We start from the raw sequence: 21,282 nt of genomic DNA on the forward strand, positions 1-21,282 counted from the left end.
TTCTGGCCGAGGTCACTGAATAATGTTCAGGAACTGGAGCTGTGGCTTTTTTTTTCTTTTTATTAACTTGGGGATGTTCAGGTTAATTGTAGCACTCTACAGCTGTCCAACTTGAAATTGGTTTGCACAGGAATTAAACCCAGAATCATCCTGATCTATTTGATTCAGTACACTATCAATTAAGTCATCTGCGCACCAACTCACTTGATATTTCTAACCTTGTTTCTTTGTAAGATTGATCACAACCTCAGCAAAATCTCTGGTTAAAAAAATCATTGCGCACTTGTAAACTTGAATAGGTTTTAACTTTACTAGCATGAGATGTCATTAGATTATTTAGCTCAGTTGCATTGCTCAGAGGACCCTTTAACCTTCATTTTGTCTTCCCTGGTTCATCATTGCTGAGATTATGTGACTACTAAACTGTTTAGAAGCATAGGACTCGGATTACAGTTGCACAAACTCATTAATTTATGAAGCAGCTGTGGCAGATGCAACTTCAATCCAGTTTTGACAGTGACATGATACATTGATGGGAATTAAAAACTTTAGTCTGGATATAGTTTGGAACTAGTTGGGGTAGGCGAAGAGGAGTATCTGAATAATAGGAAGTTGTACTTTTATTTGCCATGTCTATATCCAACCTTAACCGTGCTTAATACTGTAACAAATACAGGGAAATAATATATAATTCCTAGAACTGTCATCTATTAGCTGGGTGAATGGATGAATTGTTTGATTTTTTTTTTCCCTGTCAATTGGTGGAGGGGAATTAGTGACTAACAGTCACCAAAAATCTGATTTTTTTTGTTGATGGGTGTGCTGTCTCTGCTGTCGGTGACTGTCCGTTAAAGTTGTATCCTGCTCTGGATTACTTCTTATCTTTGCTTTTTTTCACTTATTCCAGCCTTTCTCTGTGAAACTTGCTGAAACCACTGACCCAGACAAGAAACAGATGCTGGAGCGGATTAATCACGCAGTTGAATCATCCCTCAAATCCCTGGAGGAAGCAATGCAACAGATGCGTTCCAGTGAGGAGATTACCAAACGAGCTAAGGTATGGCTCTACCAAGGAGGCAATCATTTAACATTGTCTGAGATCTGAGACACATTGGGTAGAATTGTAAATTGTTATAGTTAAACTAGTAGACATAAGGCTGCTTTAGAGGCTTCTGCGCCTCAACCCCACTTCAGGCTCCGTGTTATTCATAAACTTGATTCAGATATGGTTTTATGTTTAGATGCCTCTGTTAAGGTCAAGATCCATAGTGTACTAGTATGGATTGAAAGAATAGGAGGGGAGAGAGAACTCAGAAATAGCTGCTAGGTGGTTCCATATTTAGATTTTAAAAGGTATAGAACAAAAGAAAGTTAAAGGGAGATAAACAATTTCCAGTTGTGAGGTTAGAGAAAGAATAAAATGGGACAATAATTCTGATGTTGACACAATGGGGGTGTGTGTAAAGAGTAGAGTGATGTATTTAAGTAGGCCTACAAGTGCCTGCAGAGTCTCATCGACAGGTTTGCGGCTGCCTGCAATGAAGTTGGCCTAACCATCAGCCTCAAGAAAACGAACATCATGGGGCAGGACGTCAGAAATGCTCCATCCATCAATATTGGCAACCACGCTCTGGAAGTGGTTCAAGAGTTCACCTACGTAGGCTCAACTATCACCAGTAACCTGTCTCTAGATGCAGAAATCAACAAGCGCATGGGAAAGGCTTCCACTGCTATGTCCAGACTGGCCAAGAGAGTGTGGGAAAATGGCGCACTGACACGGAACACAAAAGTCCGAGTGTATCAGGCCTGTGTCCTCAGTACCTTGCTCTATGGCAGCGAGGCCTGGACAACGTATGTCAGCCAAGAGCGACGTCTCAATTCATTCCATCTTCGCTGCCTCTGGAGAATACTTGGCATCAGGTGGCAGGACTGTATCTCCAACACAGAAGTCCTCGAGGCGGCCAACATCCCCAGCTTATACACACTACTGAATCAGCGGCGCTTGAGATGGCTTGGCCATGTGAGCTGCATGGAAGATGGCAGGATCCCCAAAGACACACTGTACAGCGAGCTCGCCACTGGTATCAGACCCACCGGCCGTCCATGTCTCCGCTATAAAGACGTCTGCAAACGCGACATGAAATCGTGTGACATTGATCACAAGTCGTGGGAGTCAGTTGCCAGCGTCTGCCAGAGCTGGCGGGCAGCCATAAAGACAGGGCTAAAATGTGGCGAGTCGAAGAGACTTAGTAGTTGGCAGGAAAAAAGACAGAGGCGCAAGGGGAGAGCCAACTGTGCAGCCCCCCCGACAAACAAATTTCTCTGCAGCACCTGTGGAAGAGCCTGTCACTCTAGAATTGGCCTTTATAGCCACTCCAGGCGCTGCTTCACAAACCACTGACCACCTCCAGGCGCGTATCCATTGTCTCTCGAGATAAGGAGGCCAAAGAAGAGAAGAAGAAGACAAGTCTCCAAGGGTTAAATTGCAAGGAGAGATTTCACAAACGAGGATGTAATCCCTGGAATCTAGGAAGTTAAGATTTATACAGTCATTATGGCACAGAAGGAAGCCATTCCGTCCATCGAGTCCATGCCAGCTCTCAGTAGAGCAATCCAGTTAGTCCCATATCCCTGCTCTATCCCTGTCGTCCTGCAAGTTTATTTCCCTAAAATGTCCATCCAGTTTTCTTTTGAAATTATTAATCATCTCTGCTTCCACCACCCTTGTAGGCAGCGAGTTCCAGGTCATTACTACTTGCTGCGTAAAAAAATTCTTCCTCAGATGCCCCCTGCATCTCTTACCCAAAACCTTAAATTTGTGTCCTTTAGCCCTTGTACCATCAGCTAATGGGAATGTCCTTTCTTCGTCTACCTTATCTGAACCTGTCATAACCTTGTACATCTCAATCAAATCTCCCCTCAATTTCCTTTGCCCCAAGGAGAACAACCCCAGCTTCTCCAACTTAACCTGGTAGCTAAAATCCCTCAACCCCGGAACCATTCTGATAAATCTCCTCTGCACCCTCTCAAGGGCCCTCACATCCTTCCTAAAGTGTGGCAACCAGAACTGGAAGCAATACTCTAGTTGTGGCCAAACCAGAGATTTATAAAGGTTCAGCTTAACTTCCCTGCTTTTGTACTTAATGCTTCTATTTATGAAGCCCAAGATCCCATATGCTTTGCTAACTACTCTCTCAAATGGCCGATATTTATGATGCCACCGCCGATTTAAATGGGCCGCAGCGATATTCAGAGTGGCTGCTCATTTAAATAGCCATGGCAGACTGCCCACCGTGATGACGCGGGCTGTCCATTCCCGGCAATGGAGCAGCTGCCTTTACACAGGTGCTGACGCCATTTTTAAAGGGCTTCAAGCCCTACATTTTAATTTAAATATTTTAAAGACAGAGTGATCTTAAAAAATCAAATAAATTTGATCTTGCCCCTCTTCCCCCCCACCCCCCCAATAACCATAGATTTAGTTACCTGCCCTCTTTTCCCCTCCCAAAACACTTACCTTGTGTACCTGACCTTCCCCGCACCCCCCCAACAACAAAGTGCGCAACTTTACACTTTACCTCTTCCCACCATTCCCTACACCAATGAGATAACTGTGACTCTGCTCCCCCCCCCCGCCCCCCCCCCCCCCCCCCACAGAGAAACATACCTGCTCCTCCCTCCCCACCAGTGATTCGTCTCGGATCCCCACACAGGGATCCGAAGGTACGGGAGTGCTAGCCACAGGCACCAGTGTCACACTGGAGCAGATAGCGGGAGCGAGAAAGTAGTTTATTTGTTTATTTAAATTAATTTACATATTTAAATTGGGCTGCAGTTGCTGAGCGGCGGGAGGCCTCGTTGCCACCGGCAATATCAGGCCGGGCCTTCCCGGCGTCGATGTCCGTGGAGGACCTCTCCCAGAGGCATTTTCTGGCCTTCCACCCTCCCGCCATGACCTTTGACATTGAGGGATCTGTAACATTCACCCCAATATGTCCTGCCACCTTCAAGGATCTGTGCACATGGACCCCAAGGTTCCTCTGTCCCTGCTCACTCTTGAAAACTGTGCTGTTAACTCTCCTGATCTTTTCTGCCGAAATGCATTACCTCTCGCTTGTCTGCATTAAATTCCATCTGCCACTTGTCTGCCCATTCTGCTCGCCTATCTATGCAGTCGATTAGTATCATCCTCACTGTTTGTTACACCTCCAAGTTTGGTATCATTAGATTTGAATTTTTACTCTGTATTCCAATATCCAAGTCATTTGATCAAATCTTTCAAGATATTAAGGGGAACAGTTAGGGTAGATTGGGAGAAACTATTTCTGCTAGTTGGGAGTCTAGGGCTAGGGAGCATCATCAAAAAATTAGAGAAGGTCTTTCAGGAATGAAATTAGGAAACACTTCTTCATGCAAAGGATAGTAGAAGTTTGGAACTATCTTCTGCAAATGGAAATTGATGAAAGATCAGTTGTTAATTTTGGGGCAAAGGCAAGTATATGGAGTTAGGTCACAGATCAGCCATGATCGCACTGAGTGTTGGAATGGGCTCGAGGGACTAAATGACCTATTTCTGTTCATATACAGGTACAAGGCATTGCTGGATCTGGTTATGAGTAACAAAACTGGTAGATGAGCTAAAATGTGGGTGAGCACCTTAGAAATAGTGATTGCAGTGTAAATAAGGTTAAAGTCCAACTAGAAAGGGGAAAACAATACAAAAACAAGAAAACCATATTGGATTAGTACAGATTTTACAAACATACGTAAGGTAGCTAAGGTGAGGTAGAAGGAGAAATTTGCAGACTGGACATGGAGCAATAGTTGAATGCTTTTTAAGAAAAAGAGATTACAAAGATGAAGTATATTCAATAAAAAATAAGAAAACTAGTAATAGTTTCAGGATAAATAAAATAAGAAACCAATTAAAATTGAACAAGAGGGTCTGTAAAGACTCTTGAAAATAATAATGGGGAAAAAGCTAAAGGAGATGTGAGAAAATAATGAGGTTAAGATAGCATGTAAGGAATTTCTTCATACAAAGTGTCAAAAGGAACGGTTAAGCATTTTACAGACATATCAGTTAAAAAGACCATTGTTAAAAATCAGTGCTCTGGTTTAATGTCCCTTCTGAAAAACAGCATCTCTGACAGTGCAGGACTCCCTCAGTACGACACTGAAGTGTAGGACTCCCTCAGCAATACACTGAAGTGTTAGCCTATCGACATGAACCTAGTTCCTTCTGATTCCAAGACAAACGTCCTGCCACTGAGCCAAGACTGACACCTTGATTAGAAGTGAGAAAACAGAGAAAAGAAATTAAGGGAAGTCTCTGAGTGATTAGAAATGAGTAAATGGTGTTCTACAGATTTCAATTCTGGGACCATTTCTGTTCGCTTTGCGCATCCATCATTTGGATAGAGGGAGCGGTGTCAAAATTTGCAGATGGTACCAAAATAGCAGGTATAGTTAATTCTTTAGAAGACCAAAGGAAACTAAAACAGGATATTGTTAGGATGGCGGAATGCACTCAAAAATTGTAGATCGCATTAACCATCATAGGTGTGAGATATATTTTGGCTTTTTAACAAAACAGTAGTAATTATAGTCTGAGTGGGCTTGGGCTTGGTGCTCTGGAAAAGCAAAGGATTTTAGGGGGACCGGTTCATGGGACACTAAAGGCAGCATATCAAGTTGATGAGGCTGTTGTTTTTAAAAAGAAAGTTAATAGAATTCCAGCTGTTATCACGGAATATAGACTATAAAAGCCAAGAGGTGGTGGCTGTAAAATTGGGCTCCGTAGAACCATTGGTGTCAGTGCAATGGGAGCCCTAAGTCGTGAAAATGTTAGCCGTTCCACTTCCGGTCCCTTGCGGTGCAGCTCAAACAACCCACCATGCTTGGAAGGGTGCTAGTATAGGTGCACCATGCATGTACCAGAAGCGTGCAGTGTGGACAGATCGTGACATCTTTCAGTGTCTTAACATTGATTTGGCACCGACCCTACTGTTTTGGACGTCATGGGTCCTGTTAATGCCCTCTCCTAAAAACACTCAGCAGAGCATGTGTTCAGTTGCACAAGGGATAACCCTCCCACCACCACTTGTGCTTTTTAAAGGCATCAGCGTGGAACTTTGAGGTGAAGTGCCATTGACGTTCTTTTGCTGCTGCAGAGTTAGTGGAAGTACTGTATTGTTGGAGAGTTCTTAAAAGTTGTTGGAGTCAGAAGAGAGTGTGCTGGGCTTTTCCAAGGCGTTCAGTACAGTTTGAAGGCCTGTCAGCAGAAAGCATGCTCTTGCTCATGAGAACTATAGTTGCAGTCCCTCTTGGGCGGCATCACGACAGGGAAATACAGCACACGCAGCAGACGGGAAGCTGCAGGTTCTCTGGGCTAGACTCCTTGAATTGACCTCTGTGGCAATCGGTTCCCATTTCCTTTACAGTATATATGCCTTGAGGGTCCCCTGCGGAAACATGACCTCTTCTTCCCACCTCCTCGAGCACTGCATCAGAAAACCTGAGAACCCTCTCTCTGGCCTATTGCTCCATTGGAACTCAAATCCCTTCTCTCAAACACTTTTTCAAATAGGTCCACCAGCTGCTGCAGCCAGACTGCACCTTCCCTTCGAAGAAGTGCAGGCTAGCTGAAACCTACACTAGCCACGCACATGATCCCCCTGTCATCAAATTTTTAGCCCAATAAATCTACATAGAATCTTAGTAATAGGCTCCACATAATAGGAAGGGGAAAGATATTGAGGTTTTAGAGAGAGTACTGCACAGATTCACACTGATGCTACCTGATTTGAGGAAATACAAATGAAAACATGGACAAATTGGAAAGCATTTATTTGTGAAAGCATCTCAGATTGCAGGTCAATACAATGGAAGTGTTTAAAGCTACAAAAGGATGGTAGATGAAAGCAGATTGTTTCCGAGAGTAAGGGGGTCTAGAGCAAGGGGGCATTTAGAGATTTAGAACAGCATAGAGATTTCATGACACTGTGTTGCGAGACTGTGGAGTTCATTTCCAGGAGTAGTGCCTCAGGCAGAAACAGCATCAACATTCTAGATTAGATTGGATAGGTCAATGAAGTGGATAAAGGGAACTAGGCAGATTAAAGTGATTAAGACTGTTTGCTCGCATGGAAGGTAAATGCTGACACAGACTGGTTGGGCAATAGCCTGTTTCTGTGTTATAACTTTGATGTATCTACCTGTATTGAGAGCTTAGGAATAGCAAGTTCATGTAAACATGATTGTAGTTGTGTCAGTAAAATAGGGAGATGAGATAAGGTTGGCAGCTAATGAGACATTGAGCTTACACTGGTTTGTGTAACCCTAAGCAGTACACTTATCTTAAAAAGGATAAATTTCTAGAAAAGAATCTGAACGGTAGGTACGTTGATCTGAATCATCACATAGTAGTACAGTTGTTGTGGATTATTGCAATTGGCTTCAGTACCTCTTGTCATGCAGGCCCCCACCTGCCAAGAATGAGGCACATTGATTTTGCCATATTAAATTTCAAATTGTTGCTGGGAAGAAGAGAAGGCCTGTGACAGGGGTTTTCCAGGCCCTGGCTGGAATGACATTTTTGCATATTAACAGATGGTTCTTGTAGACAAAGGAGCTATTCCCTGCTCCAATTCAATCCACAAACGGACATGGTCAGACCAGTTAGTCACATGACCACCTGGATGTTGCAGAGTTTTAAACTGAGAGTCTGCAGAGAAATCTGTTTACTCCTGTCCTGTCTGCTCCCATCTCTTTCTCACGGAACTCCAAAATCCGACTGAAGACACATGAACCCCAAGAGAGAAAAGTCTCCTACAGTGAACAAGGTTTAAGAAGAATAGTGGGACCCATCAAGAAGCAAGATCCACCTATAAACAAGGATTCTACAGTGAGCTCGATGACCCGTAACAAAAACTCTTCAGATATTGCCTCAAACCGTTCCACTTTATTTTTCATCTGCTTTTTTCTGTCCCTATTTGTGCATATCACGTATGCATGCTAGCGTGGGGCGTGGCATTATCCCTAGGTGTTAACTGAATTAGAAGTTTAAGTTTAATAAAATTTCACCTTCCATCTTTAAACTTAAGAAAGCCTGTTTGTGCTCGTTTCTTTGCCTTTTAATTGGAAAGTGGCGAACAAGAATTCACGAAGGGGGAGCTAAAACACAATATAAAAAAAACCCTGTTACAGTAAGACCAGGTGAAGGCTGAAAGGGAACCCTAAACTTCTTTCTCACCTGGTCGTAACAGAAATTTGGGTGCTAGCGTCCTGCATTTTATCCACAGACAAACAAGAGAAATTGGGTGTGGGAAGCCAAATTGTTCCCAATTAAAAAAAGAGCAAGATTGATACAGGTTGGGTGTGATTTAATACTAACATGTCTGCAACTGAAGCTAGTAGCTCTCCAAGCCAGGGTGGAGTAACTTGGGATATGTTAAAAGCACTGTCTATGGAGGAGTTGAGGAAAATGCCTGAGCAGTGTGGGATTACTGTATGTGGCAAGGCTAGGAAGTTTGAACTCCTAAGGCTAGTGACCAACCATTTTTCCCTTGAATCTGCAGAAGCAGTGTTAGAAGTAGACCCAGACAGGGTACTGCTAGCAAAGATACAATTGGAATAAAGGAAACTTGAATGAGAAGACAGGGAAAGCGAAAGGGAGAGACAAGAAAAAGAGAGAGAGAGAGAGGCAGGAGAGGGAGAAAGAAAGACGGGGAAGAAAAATGAAAGGCAGGAAAGAGAGAGAGAGAACGAAAGAATATTCCAAAAAGAATGTGAAGGAAGGGAGCTAAGGTGGCTTGAGTTAACTAGGGGGTGTCAGAGTAACCCCAGTGAAAGCATGGCCAATATGGAAGAGCATAATTCAGGGTTGGGTACAAAATTGTTAAAACTCACTCATCTAATCCATAAATTCAATGAGGAAGATGTGGAGGGATTTTTTGTGTCCTTTGAGAAACTGGCGGGGCAGCTAAAATGGCCAGCTGAGACCTGGTCTCTTCTACTGCAAAGCAAGCTAACTGGAAAAGCCCATGAGGTTTATTCCCTGTTGTTAGATGAGAGTTCATCAAATTATGAACTGACAAAAAGTGCTCTCCTCGGGGCATATGAATTAGTACCCAAAGCTTATCACCAAAACCCTGAAGAAGCAAGCTAATCAAACTTATCTGGAGTTTGAAAGAAGTAAACATCTGGCTTTTGACCAGTGGCTGAGGGCTCTTAAAATACAGCTCAGCTATGAGAATCTCAGGGAAGTATTCTGTTAGAGGAATTTAAAAACTCTCTCCCACTCTCAATAAAGACTCATGTAGAGGAGCAGCAGGTTCAGGGAGCCTGGCAAGCAGCCGTTCTGGCGGATGAGTTTGCTTTAATTTATAAGTCAGTTTCTCAGGGAGAACCTTTCCTAGTCACCCCCACAAATCTGAAAAGGGACAAAGGGTGAGAAGGTGATAGGAGACCAAGCAGTCCTGGGAGAGAAAGAAAAGCAGGAGACTCGTGGGGGCCCTCCTCTAGCCAAAAAGGAAGGTGCTGTGAGCAAGAGTGAGACCCGGAGACCTGTGTGCTTCTAATGTAATAAGGCAGGGCATTTAAAATCTGACTGCTAGAAACTAAAGGGAAAACCTGTAAGGGTTAATCAGGGCACTCCTGCTCAATGAAGAAGTGACCCTGATAGAAATCACAGCAAAACAAGCTGTGGCTTGAACTGCAGTAAGAGTGAGACCAAGGAAGTCTACCGCTGCAAGTGCAGGAAAATTTAATAGGATTCCTGAAGGTTATCAGGGTTTTGTGTCTGAAGGGAAAGTAACCCCATACCCCTCGAGTGGGGCAAGCAAGCCCATAGTAATTCTCAGGGACACAGTGGCCACTAGATCCCTTTTACTGGGAAAAGGCCTGACCTTTTCCCCCAGAGAGTGCAGTGAACACCAGAATGGTGGTGAATGGTATTGGAGGGCAGTGTATGTCTGTACCTGTACACCGGGTGCACCTGGAGTATGACCTAGTTTCGGGACCGGTGACCGTAGGGATTGTCACTAGTTTGCTTGTGGACAGGGTTGACCTGCTCCTAGGTGATGATCTGGCAGGGATGAAGGTGGTAGCCCCTCCAGTCGTGAAAGAAAGACCGCAGGAGGTCAAGAGACAGGGCAGTGGCAGGAGACGGACCCCTGCAGTTTCCCTGAATGTGTAGTGGATCAGGACATGATCAAAACAGCTCCCCCAGAGGAGACTGCATTGGCACTGCAGGCAGATGACCATGCGGTCTGCCTTCCTGAGACTTTCTTTGGAAAGTTAGGAGACCCAGGGAATGAATTAAATGGATTTTCCCTAGCTGAGGCGCAGCGAGCCGACCCAGTATTGCGAGAGTTAGCACAGGTTGCCCAGTCTGAAAATGAAGCAGAAGGAGTCCCTGATTGCCACTGTTTCAAGAATGAGGTACTGATGAGGAAATGGAGTTCTCCTCACTGACCTGAGAGTGGACAGTAGTTTACCAGTTAGTGGTGCCACAGAGGTACCGGAGAGAAATATTAAGAAGGGCCCACAACACTACAGTGGCTGTACATGCCGGTATATGAAAGACCAAAGCCCGCGTAAGACAGCAGTTTGACTGGCCAAAACTCCACAAAGATGTGGTAGAGTACTCCAGGAGTTGTCACATGTGCCAGGTTGAGGGGAAACCCCAATCTACAGTGAAATCTGCACCTCTAAGTCCTGTACAGGTATTAGGAGGACCCGCCAGCAGAGAGCTGGTGAACCTAAGTGACCCCCACCGAGAACAAAAGGGGACAGGCAGGCACACGGCTGGCAAAAGGTTAGACAGGGCAGGGGAAAAAGTGACCAAGAGGGCAAGTTAAAAGAAGTCCGGGAGGAATCCCGGATGAAAAGCCCTACTATCCAGTCAGCCAACCCTGAAAAATATGGAAAGTTAGACCCCACATCCTCCTATGTAAATGCAGACACCAGAAACACCCCACTCGAGTTGCTAACAGCATTTGCAGGAACCTGCAGAGATCTCTAGGGGGCAGAGGAACCGTGAGGGTGATGCCTCACCTAGTTGAAGTGCCATAGTGGAGTATAGTAGAGTCTGCACAAATACCTGCGGGCAGGAGTGTCCCAGAGAGCAAAGGGGAGATTAACAAAGAGTCCTCCCCCAAAGTCAGAGAAAAAGGGAACCACCCATCTTCTCAAGTCAGAAGCCTTTGCATGACTTGGCAAAGCACTGAAAGAGAGTTCAGGATAGACCTGCCCACGACTAACTATCTGCCAAAGTGAACATTTTCCCACATTATACTCCATCTGCCAAACTTTTGCCCACTTACTCAACCTTTCTATATCAGTCTGCAACCTCATGTCCTCTTCACAACATACTTTCCTACCTATCTTTGTGTCATCTGCAAATTTAGCCCCCTCATCTAAGTCATTGATATAAATTATAAAAAGTTGAGGCCCCAGCACAGACCCCTGCAGGACTCCACTCGTCACATCCTGCCAATCAGAAAAGGACCCATTTATGCATACTCTCTGTTTTCTGCCAGCCGGACAATCTTTTATCCATGCTAATATGTTACCCCCTACACCATGAGTTTCTACTTTGCGCAATAACCTTTTATGTGGCACCTTGTCGAATGTTTTTTGGAAATCCAAGTACAGCACGTCAACAGGCTCCCCTTTATCCACAGCGCCTGTTACTCCTTCAAAGAACTCCAATAAATTGGTTAAATATGATTTCCCTTTCACAAAACCGTGCTGACTATTCCCGATTACCTTGAGTTTTTCTAAGTGCCCAGCTATAGCCTCCTTAATGATCGATTCTAACACCTTCCCCACAACAGACGTCAAGCTAACTGGCCTTTGGTTACCTATTTTCTGCCTCCCCCTGCACCCCCCACCCCCCCCCCCCCCCCACAACTTCTTGAATACAGGGGTTATATTTGCAACTTTCCAGTCTGATGGAACCTTCCCAGAATCTAGCGAATTTTGAAAAATTAACACCAACGCATCTACGACCTCATTAGCCACCTCTTTTAAGACCCTAGGATGAAGCCCATCAGGACCCGGGGACTTGTCAGCCCACAGCTCCATCAGTTTGCTCAGTACCACTTCCCTGGTGATTGTAATTTCACCAAGTTCCCCTCTCCCACCTCCTGATTTACAGCTATTACTGGAATGTTTTTTGTATCCTCTTTAGTAAAGACAAAAGTAAAATATTTGTTCATTTTGTCTGCCATTTCCTTATTATCTGCTATTAACTCCCCATTCTCACTCTCTAGAGGATCAACGCTCACTTTACCTTTTTCCTTTTTAAATACCTGCAGAAACTCTTGCTATCTGCTTTTACATTTCTAGCTAGCTTCTTCTCATAGTCTAATTTCTTTCTCCTGATTAACCTTTTAGTCATTCTCTGCCGTTCTTGATATTCTGACCAATCATCTGACCTGTCACTCATCTTTGCACAATTATATGCCTTTTCCTGAAGTTTGATGCTTTCCTTAACTTCTTTAGTTAACCACAGATGATGGGTTATCCCCTTAGAATTTTTCTTTATAGTAGGAATGTACTTATTCTGAGTTTTCCGAAATATCCCCTTAAATGTCTGCCACTGCTTTTCTATTGATCTATCTCCTAGCTTAGTAACCCAGTTCACTTCAGCTAGCTCAGCTTTCATGCCCACATAGTTGCCCTTATTTAAGTTTAAAATATTAGTCCTAGATCCACTCTTCTCTCTTTCAAACTGGATGAAAATTCTATCATATTGTGGTTGTTGCTACCTAGAGATGCCTTAAATCTGAGGTCATTAATTAATCCTGTCACATACACAATACCAAGTCTAATATAACCTGCTCTCTGGATGGTTCCAGAACGTGCTCCTCTAAGAAACTAGTTTGAAAGCATTCTATGAACTCCTCAGCCTGGCTACTATTGACAATCTGATTTTCCCAGTTTATATGTAGATTAAAATCACCCTCCCTTTATCACAAGCACCCAATTTTTTTTCTTGTATACTTAGTCCTACATTGTGATTACTGTTAGGGGGGCTGTAGACCACTCCCACTTGTGGCTTCTTTCCCTACTATTCCTCATCTCCATCCAAATCGATTCTACATCCTGATCTCCTGAACCAAGGTCATCTCTAACTATTGCACCAATGCCATCCTTGATTAACAGTGCTATCCCTCCACCTTTCCCTTGCTTCCTATTCTTCTTGAACATCATATACCCCTCAATATTCAGGACCAAATCCTTGTCATTCTGCAGCTACGTCTCCGTAATGGCTATCAGATCATATTTATTTACTTCAATGTGCACTATCAGTTTGTCTACTTTATGAGTGCTACGTGCATTCAGATACAGAGCCTTTAGTTTTATCTTGTTATCTTTGTAAAATATAGTCTTGACTGTTGGTGTGTTATTGGGTTTTTTTTTCTGTCCCTTTCTGCCATTCTCTGACCTTCATTTCCCTTATTACTATTCTGCTCTCCTGTCTTGACTCTACCCTTTGGTTTGCTACATCTACCCAAGCTTGATCCTTCAACCCCACCTTGTTTATTTTAAAGCCCTCTCTACTTCTGTAATTATATGGTTTGCTGGAAGACTGGTCCCAGCACAGTTCAGGTACAGCCCCCACTTACCCCAGTACTGGTGCCTGTGCCCCACAAACCGAAACTCACTTCTACCACACCAGTCTTTTAGCCATGTATTCATTTCACTAATCTTATGTCCTTCTTTGGCCTCCTTGTCTCGAGAGACAATGGCTAAGGGCCTAGAGGTTTAGTTTAGTTTAGTTTAGAGATACAGCACTGAAACAGGCCCTTCGGCCCACCGAGTCTGTACCGACCATCAACCACCCATTTATACTAATCCTACACTAATTCCATATCCCTACCACACCCCCACATGTCCCTATATTCCCCTACCAATACTAGGGGCAATTTATAATGGCCAATTTACCTATCAACCTGCAAGTCTTTGGCATGTGGGAGGAAACCAGAGCACCCGGAGGAAACCCATGCAGACACAGGGAGAACTTGCAAACTCCACACAGGCAGTACCCAGAATTGAACCCGGGTCGCTGGAGCTGTGAGGCTGCGGTGCTAACCACTGCGCCACTGTGCCGCTCCCCTTGTGTGGAGGAAAATTCCTTCTTCTGAAGACTTGAACGCATGTGAGAGCAGCAGTGAGAAGACGACCCCAAACAGTGTAGGTGTGAGAACACAGTCCTGTTTCACACCACTCAGGATAGGAAAGGGGTCTGATGAGGCACCGCTATGCTGAATTGTGCCTTTCATATCCTCATGGAATGAGGTGATGATACTTAGTAGCTTTGGTAGACATCTGATCCTTGCTAGTAGTCTGAAGAGACCGCGTCTGCTGACTAGGTCAAAGGCTTTGGTGCCCTCTGCCAATTGGCATGTGGCTCAGGTAATAATCCAGAGATTATTACCCTTGAGGTTCTGCTTGTCACGTTGTTGCTTCGCTGCTCACACTGTCTAAGCAGCACCTCATTCCTAGTCCTACCTATATCGTTGGTACCTACATGGATCACGACAACTGGATCCTCCTCCTCCCACTCCATGTTCCCGTCCCGCCCTGAGCAGATGTCCCAAACCCTGGCACCAGGCAGGCAACACAGCCTTCTGGACTCTTGCTCTCGGCTGCACAGAACAGTGTCAATCCCCCTCACTATACTGACCCTTACTACCACTACATTCCTTTTTGCTTCCCCCACTTGAATGGCTTCCTGTACCACAGTGTTATGGCCAGTCTGCCCATCCACCTTGCAGACCTTGCTTTTGTCCACACAGGTTGAGAGCACTTCAAACCTGTTTGACAATTGCAAAGTTTGAGGCTCCTCCACTACTGTCTGCATGGTCCCTTTTCCTGCCTCACTCACGGTCACACCCTCCTGTTCCTCACTGCAGACCAAAACAGATGACCCTGTTCTAACAGCTGTGACCGTCCTCTGGAACAAAGTATCCAAGTATTTCTCCCTCTTCCTTATGTTGTGCAGTATTTGCAGTTCGGCTTCCAGATCAATAATCCTGATCCAGAATTCCACTAGCTGCTTACACTTTCTGCAGACATGTTTGTCCTGGATTACCTTGGCGTCCAGGAGCTCCCACAGTTGCAACAGAAAACCTGTCCTGCCATTGTTATTACGTTATTAGTTAATTTACTTTAATTACTTTCTTAATTAACTTAGATTAATTCCTACGTATCATAGAATTTACTGTGCTTATTAAATGCTACAACCGCCTTCAACAAAAATTATACTTTTCTTGATTACACAGATATGTAGACCTTCCGACTGGGAATAGACCTTACCAATGCTAATAAAGCTTTGCCAATTCTAATAAACCTTACTACTATTAGTAACCCCAACAAATACTGATAAACGTGAATAATACTTAAAGCAGCTGATGTATTAAGTTGTCTGAATTTGAGGGAATACATCCCTGCTGGTCTTTTTCATTCTCTCTGTCACTCCGCATGATAAATTATCAAATCCACTTCAGCTTTTAGTTTATGTTGTTACTACCAGGTGAGAAAGGGGTCTAGGGTCCCCTTTCAGCCTTTACCTGGTCTTACTGTAACAGGATTTTATTTTTTAAATAGTGTTTTTAGCTCCCCCCTTGGTGAATCCTTGTTCACCGCTTTCCAATTATAAGGCAAAGAAACGAGCACAAACAGGCTTTCTTAGGTTTAAAAAAGAAAGGTGAAATTTTATTCAACTTAATCTCTAATTCGGTTGACACCTACGGATACACAACACACCCCTTGCTAGCATGCATACATGATACACACATGCAAATAGAGAAAGAAAAGAGCAGAAGAAAAATAAAGTGGAAAGGTTTGAGGCAATATCTGAAGAACATTTTTTTTATTATGGTTCTTTGAGCTCACTGTAGAGTCCTTGATTGTAGGCTTTTCGTTGGGGCCCAGTATTCTTCTTAACCCTTGTTCACCGTAGGAGACTTTTCTCTCTTGAGATTCATATGTCTTCAGTCGGTTTTTAAAGTTCTGTCAGAAAGCGATGGGAACAGACAGGAGAGGCTGTGGCGAGCCAGCCAGGAGAGGTCTTTTCAATCCAGAAACAAACAGCTTTCTGCCAGTTCGAACACTGTCTCTACAATCTAAATCTTCCCAAGTTGGCCAGCAGGGTAGTCACGTGACCAACTGGCATAACCACTTCTGGCTTTGTATACTGTGTGTGTCAGGGAATGGTCCTTTGTCTACAAACTATCTGTTAATATGTAAAAATGTCTTTCCAGGCAGGTGCCTGGCAACCCCTTGTCACAGGCCTTCTCTTCTTCCAAGCAACAATTTGAAATTTAATGTCCATGTGGCAAAATTAATGTGCCTCATTCTTGGCAGGTGGGGGCCTGCATGACAATATACTAATGAATTGTTCAAGTCTCATTTTATTTGATTGAGATTAAATTAAAAGCTCACCAGTGTACTCACCCCGGTTGCTGTCTGTTTCCCTGCTCTCTCTCTCTCATCTGTGATGTCACTCTGATGTCAGTTTTCAATTTTTTTCTTCTTCCCCCCCCCCCCGCTCCACTCCGATATGTTGACGCACTTTTAAAATCTCTGCTCCCACCATTCTCTCTCTTTCTCTCTTGTCTCAGATTTCTTGGCATGCTTTTTAAATCTCTGCTCCCGCTGTTCTCTCACTCTCGCCCTCTCGCCCCCTCTCTCTCTAATGACCCTTGTGCAACTGCTATCATTAAATAGAACAAGAACTTTAAAGTAGTAAAATACCATTTGGCCAAACGAAGCTTGTTGACAGATCAACCCTCACAGTATCCCTCAAATCCTTTTCTCTCTCTCTCTCCAAAATTCATCCTATTGTCTCTTGACTCCAATTATACTCTAAGCTTCAATTAATTTGTTTGGTAATTTATTTCACAACTCTGTGGGAAGGCATGTTGTGATGAGGACACAAAGAATCTGCACAGGGATGTAGATAGGTTAAGTGAGTGGGCAGATGGAGTTCAATGTGGGAAAGTGTGTGGTTGGAAGAATAAAAAGGTAGATTATTATTTAGATGGAGAAAGACTACAAAGTACTGCAGTACTGAGGGATCTGGGTGTTCTTGTACATGAAACACAAAAAGTTAGCATGCAGGTGCAGCAAGTAATTGGGAAGGCAAATAGGATTTTGGCCTTTGTTGTTCGGGGGTTCGAGTTTAAAAATAGGGAAGTCTTGTTACAACTGTACAGGTGTTGGTGAGGCCACACCTGGAATACTGCATACAGTTTTGGTCCCCATATTTAATGAAGGATATACTACCATTGGAAGACAGTTCAGAAAAGGTTCACTAGGCTGATTCCTGGGATGAAGGGGTTGTCTTATCAAGAGCGGCTAAACAGATTTGGCCTTTATTCATTGGAGTTTAGAAGAATGAGAGGTGATCTTATTGAAATATATAAAATTCTAAGGGGGCTTGGCAGGGTGGATGTTGAGAATATGTTTCCACTGGTGGGGGAATCTCGAACTAGGGGACATAGTTATAGAATAAGGGGTCACACATTTAAAACTGAGATGCGAAGGCATTTCTTCTCTCAGAGGATGGTGAATCTCTGGAATTCTCTACCTCAGAGAGTTGTGGAGGCTAGATCACTAAATGTATTTAGGGAGGAGGTAGATAGATTTTTGAAATCTCGGGGAGTTGAGGGTAATGCAGAGCAGACCCGAATGAGGAGTTGAGGCCTGGGATAGATCAACCATGATCTTACTGAATGGCGGGGCAGGCTTGATGGGCTGAATGGCCTACTCCTCCTATTTCTTATGTTCTTATGTCACCCATTAATTGCAAAGTTCCACCTGATGTCCCTTACTCTTTCTATTTTAACCTGTGTCCCCTGGTATTTGATCTACTTAGGGAACGTACAAACTAGGAACAGGAGTAGGGCACTCGGCCCCTCGAGCCTGCTTGCCATTCAATGAGATCATTTGTTGATCTGTTTGTAACCTCAACTCCACATTCCTGCCTACCCTTGATAACTTTTCACCCCCTTGCTTATCAAGAATCTATCTACCTCTGCCTTGAAAATATTCAAAGACTCTGCTTCCATTTGCCTTTTGAGGAAGAGAGTTCCAAAGACTCATGACCGTCTGAGAGAAAAAGTTTCTCCTCATCTCAATCTTGAATGGGAGACCCCTTATTTTTAAATAGTGACCCCTAGTTCTAGATTCCCCTGCAAGGGGGAACATCCTTTCCACATCCACCCTGTCAAGACCCCTCGGGATCTTGTATGTTTCAATCAAATCGCCTCTTACTCTTCTAAACTCCAGCGGATACAAGCCCAGCCTGTCCAACTTTTCCTCATAAGACAATCTGCCCATTCCAGGTATTAGTTGAGTAAACCTTCTCTGAGCTGCTTCCAACACATTTACACCCCTCCTGATATAAGGAGACCAATACAGTAATAATAATACAATGCCAATACACAGTATTTCAGATGTGGTCGCACCAATGCCCTGTATAACTGAAGCTTAACCTCCATACTTTTGTATTTGATTCCCTTCGCAATAAACGATAACATTCCATTAGCTTTCCTAATTAGTTGCTGAACCTACATACTAACCTTTTGCGATTCATGCACTAGGACACCCAGATCCCTCTGCATCTCAGAGCTCTGCAATATCCCATTTAGATAATATGCTTTTTTATTCTTCCTGCCAAAATGGACAAGATCACATTTTCCCACATTGTACTCCATTTGCCAGATCTTTGCCCATTTCACTTAACCTATCTATATCCCTTTGTAGCCTCCTTATGTTCTCTTCGCAACTTACTTTCCTACCTATCTTTGTGTCATCAGGAAATTTAGCAACCATACCTTCGGTCCTTTCATTCCAAGTCATTTATATAAATTGTAAAAAGTAGAGGCTCCAGAACTGATCCCTGCGGCACACCACTCGTTGCATCTTGCCAATTAGAAAATTACCCATTTATGCCGACTCTCTGTTTCCTGTAGCTAACCAATCTTCTTTCCATGCCAAAATGTTACCCCCTACACCATGAGCTTTTATTTTCCGCAATAACCTTTGATGTGGCACCTTATCAAATGCATTCTGGAAACCTAAGTACAGTACATCCACCAGTTCCACTTTATCCACAACACATGTTACTTCTTCAAAGAACTCCAATAAATTGGTTCAACATGATTTCCCTTTTACAAAACTGTGTTGACTTTGCCTGATTACCTTGAATTTTTCTAAATGCCCTGCTATAACAACTTTAATAATAGCTTCTAACATTTTCCCGAAGACAGATGTTAAGCTAACTGGCCTGTAGTTTCCTGCTTTCTGTCTCCCTTCCTTTTTGAATATTGCTATTTTCCAATCTAATGGATCCTTCCCCGAATCTAGGGAATTTTGGAAAATTAAAACCAACGCATCAACTATTCACTAGCAACTTTTTTTATGACCCGAGGATGAAATCCATCAGGACCCTGGGACTTATCAGCCCCCAGCTCCAACAATTTTCTCACTACCACTTCCCTGGTGATTGTAATTTTCTTGAGTTCCTCCCTCCCTTCCATTTCCTGAATTACAGCTTTTTCTGGGATGTTACTTGTATCCTCTATAGTGAAAACCGATGTAAAATACCTGTTCAATTCATCTGCCATCTCCTTATTTTCCCTTATTAATTCCCCAGACTCCCTTTCTATAGGACCAATGCTCACTTTGTTAACTTTTCTTTTTTAAATATCTGTAGAAACTCTTACTATATGGGCTGAATTTTACCAGCCCCCTTGACGCCGTGGGTCATGTCTGGGAGGCGTGTAAAATACTAGTGGGAGCGCCACGACCCAGGATGCCCAGAAGGCCCCGCCGGATATTAGCGGCGGCGAGGCCTTCATCTAAATATTTAAATGAACATTAATAAGATGCAAAAGACCTTACCTGCTGACGGCGGCTGTCTCACACCGATTTTACGGCCGCAGATCACAACTCGCATGCCTTCGGAACTCTGTCGAGGCGAGAAACTGGCAAGGAAGGGGGGAAGACTGAAATTATCAGGGCGGGGGGGGGGAAGTGGTGGGGGGAAAGGGGGAAAACGTTTTTTATTGGCTGTGGGGATGGTGGGAAGGCGCTGAAGGGCAAAAGTGACGAGGTGGGGGGAGTTCGCGATGTCAGCAAAGTTAATTCAGGGTTGCTGGTGCGTAATATCGCAGGGGCTTGGCGGCGGCACTTCCATGTCGGAAAGCCGCAAGTTTCACAGTGCGCCACCGCAGTGTGCTGATAAAATTCAGCCCATTGTCACTATATGAACAATTTGTCCAAATCACTATTGTAAATTACTTTCATAAACTTAAACGTTTCAATTAGGTGAGCTCTTTACTAAAGGAAAAAGGAACCTAATTTTCTTAATTATTCTGCATTACCTAAATTCCTGATACTTGATATATTCTTTCTACTTGTATCTGTGCTCTCTATATAATTACATGACCCGAACTACACACACAGTACTCAAAATGCAATCGGACCTTTGCCTCATACCAAAACAATGCAGCATCTACTGATCTGTATGCTGTCTCTATTAATATAACCTGGTACTGTGCATGCTTGTCATGTGATTGATATAACAATGTTCTTTTACAGGTGCTGCTGGATGAAGCAAAGGATATGTTGTCTGATTGGCTGGATATTCAGTTTGGCAGTCAGGTGACTGACAATTCTATCTTTTCCACTCTTCCCAAGTACTGGGAGGGGGAATATCACAAAGACATGGATGCACTCAATGTAAGTCGTAGTAATGGTAGGTTGCTCCAATTTATTTAAGGCATTAGGATAATTTTGTTTTTAATCCAAAGGAAGTCTACAAGCACTCAATACTGTGTTTTAATGGACAGGTCACAGGCCACTCAGTGCCGTAAAAAAAAAACTAAAATAGAACCTACTTGTTTCAGTATTTCTTTGCACTGAAAAGTTCTTGAATTGACCACTGTATTAAAAAACAAGTGTGAATTTAAATCTGAGTTCAATTCAGCAATTTAGAATTAAGAGTGGAATATATTTTGAAAAAAGTTGTTTTGTAGTTTTACCTGCTGTAAGTTCACTGGTTTTAAAATGTTGTGGAACAGATAAATTTGATATCAGGACATCAATACTCCATATAGGTTTTTCTGTAGAAAGAATCAATCAGGCAGTTCTTTATCATGCTATTCATGTCAGGACCATCAACCCACCACTCCAAAATGTAGGAACTGCACAGTGTCTTTTCAGAACATCCTGTTTGTCATGTCCATGGTGTGTTGTGTT

At 43.5% G+C, this 21,282-nt stretch overlaps 1 protein-coding gene across 3 annotated transcripts in view; it reads left to right on the forward strand.

The window, feature by feature from the left end:
- Positions 1-21,282, forward strand: part of cars1 (cysteinyl-tRNA synthetase 1) — a 103,955-nt gene that overhangs the window by 25,092 nt on the left and 57,581 nt on the right. For all 3 annotated transcript variants that reach the window (XM_068046074.1, XM_068046075.1, XM_068046073.1), the window contains 2 exons: positions 908-1,057; positions 20,623-20,763. In XM_068046074.1, the coding sequence (XP_067902175.1) occupies positions 908-1,057; positions 20,623-20,763 (291 nt within the window). The remainder of the gene's footprint in view (positions 1-907; positions 1,058-20,622; positions 20,764-21,282) is intronic.

Source organism: Heterodontus francisci, chromosome 14 (assembly GCF_036365525.1).
Source record: "Heterodontus francisci isolate sHetFra1 chromosome 14, sHetFra1.hap1, whole genome shotgun sequence".
Lineage (NCBI taxonomy): Eukaryota > Metazoa > Chordata > Chondrichthyes > Heterodontiformes > Heterodontidae > Heterodontus > Heterodontus francisci.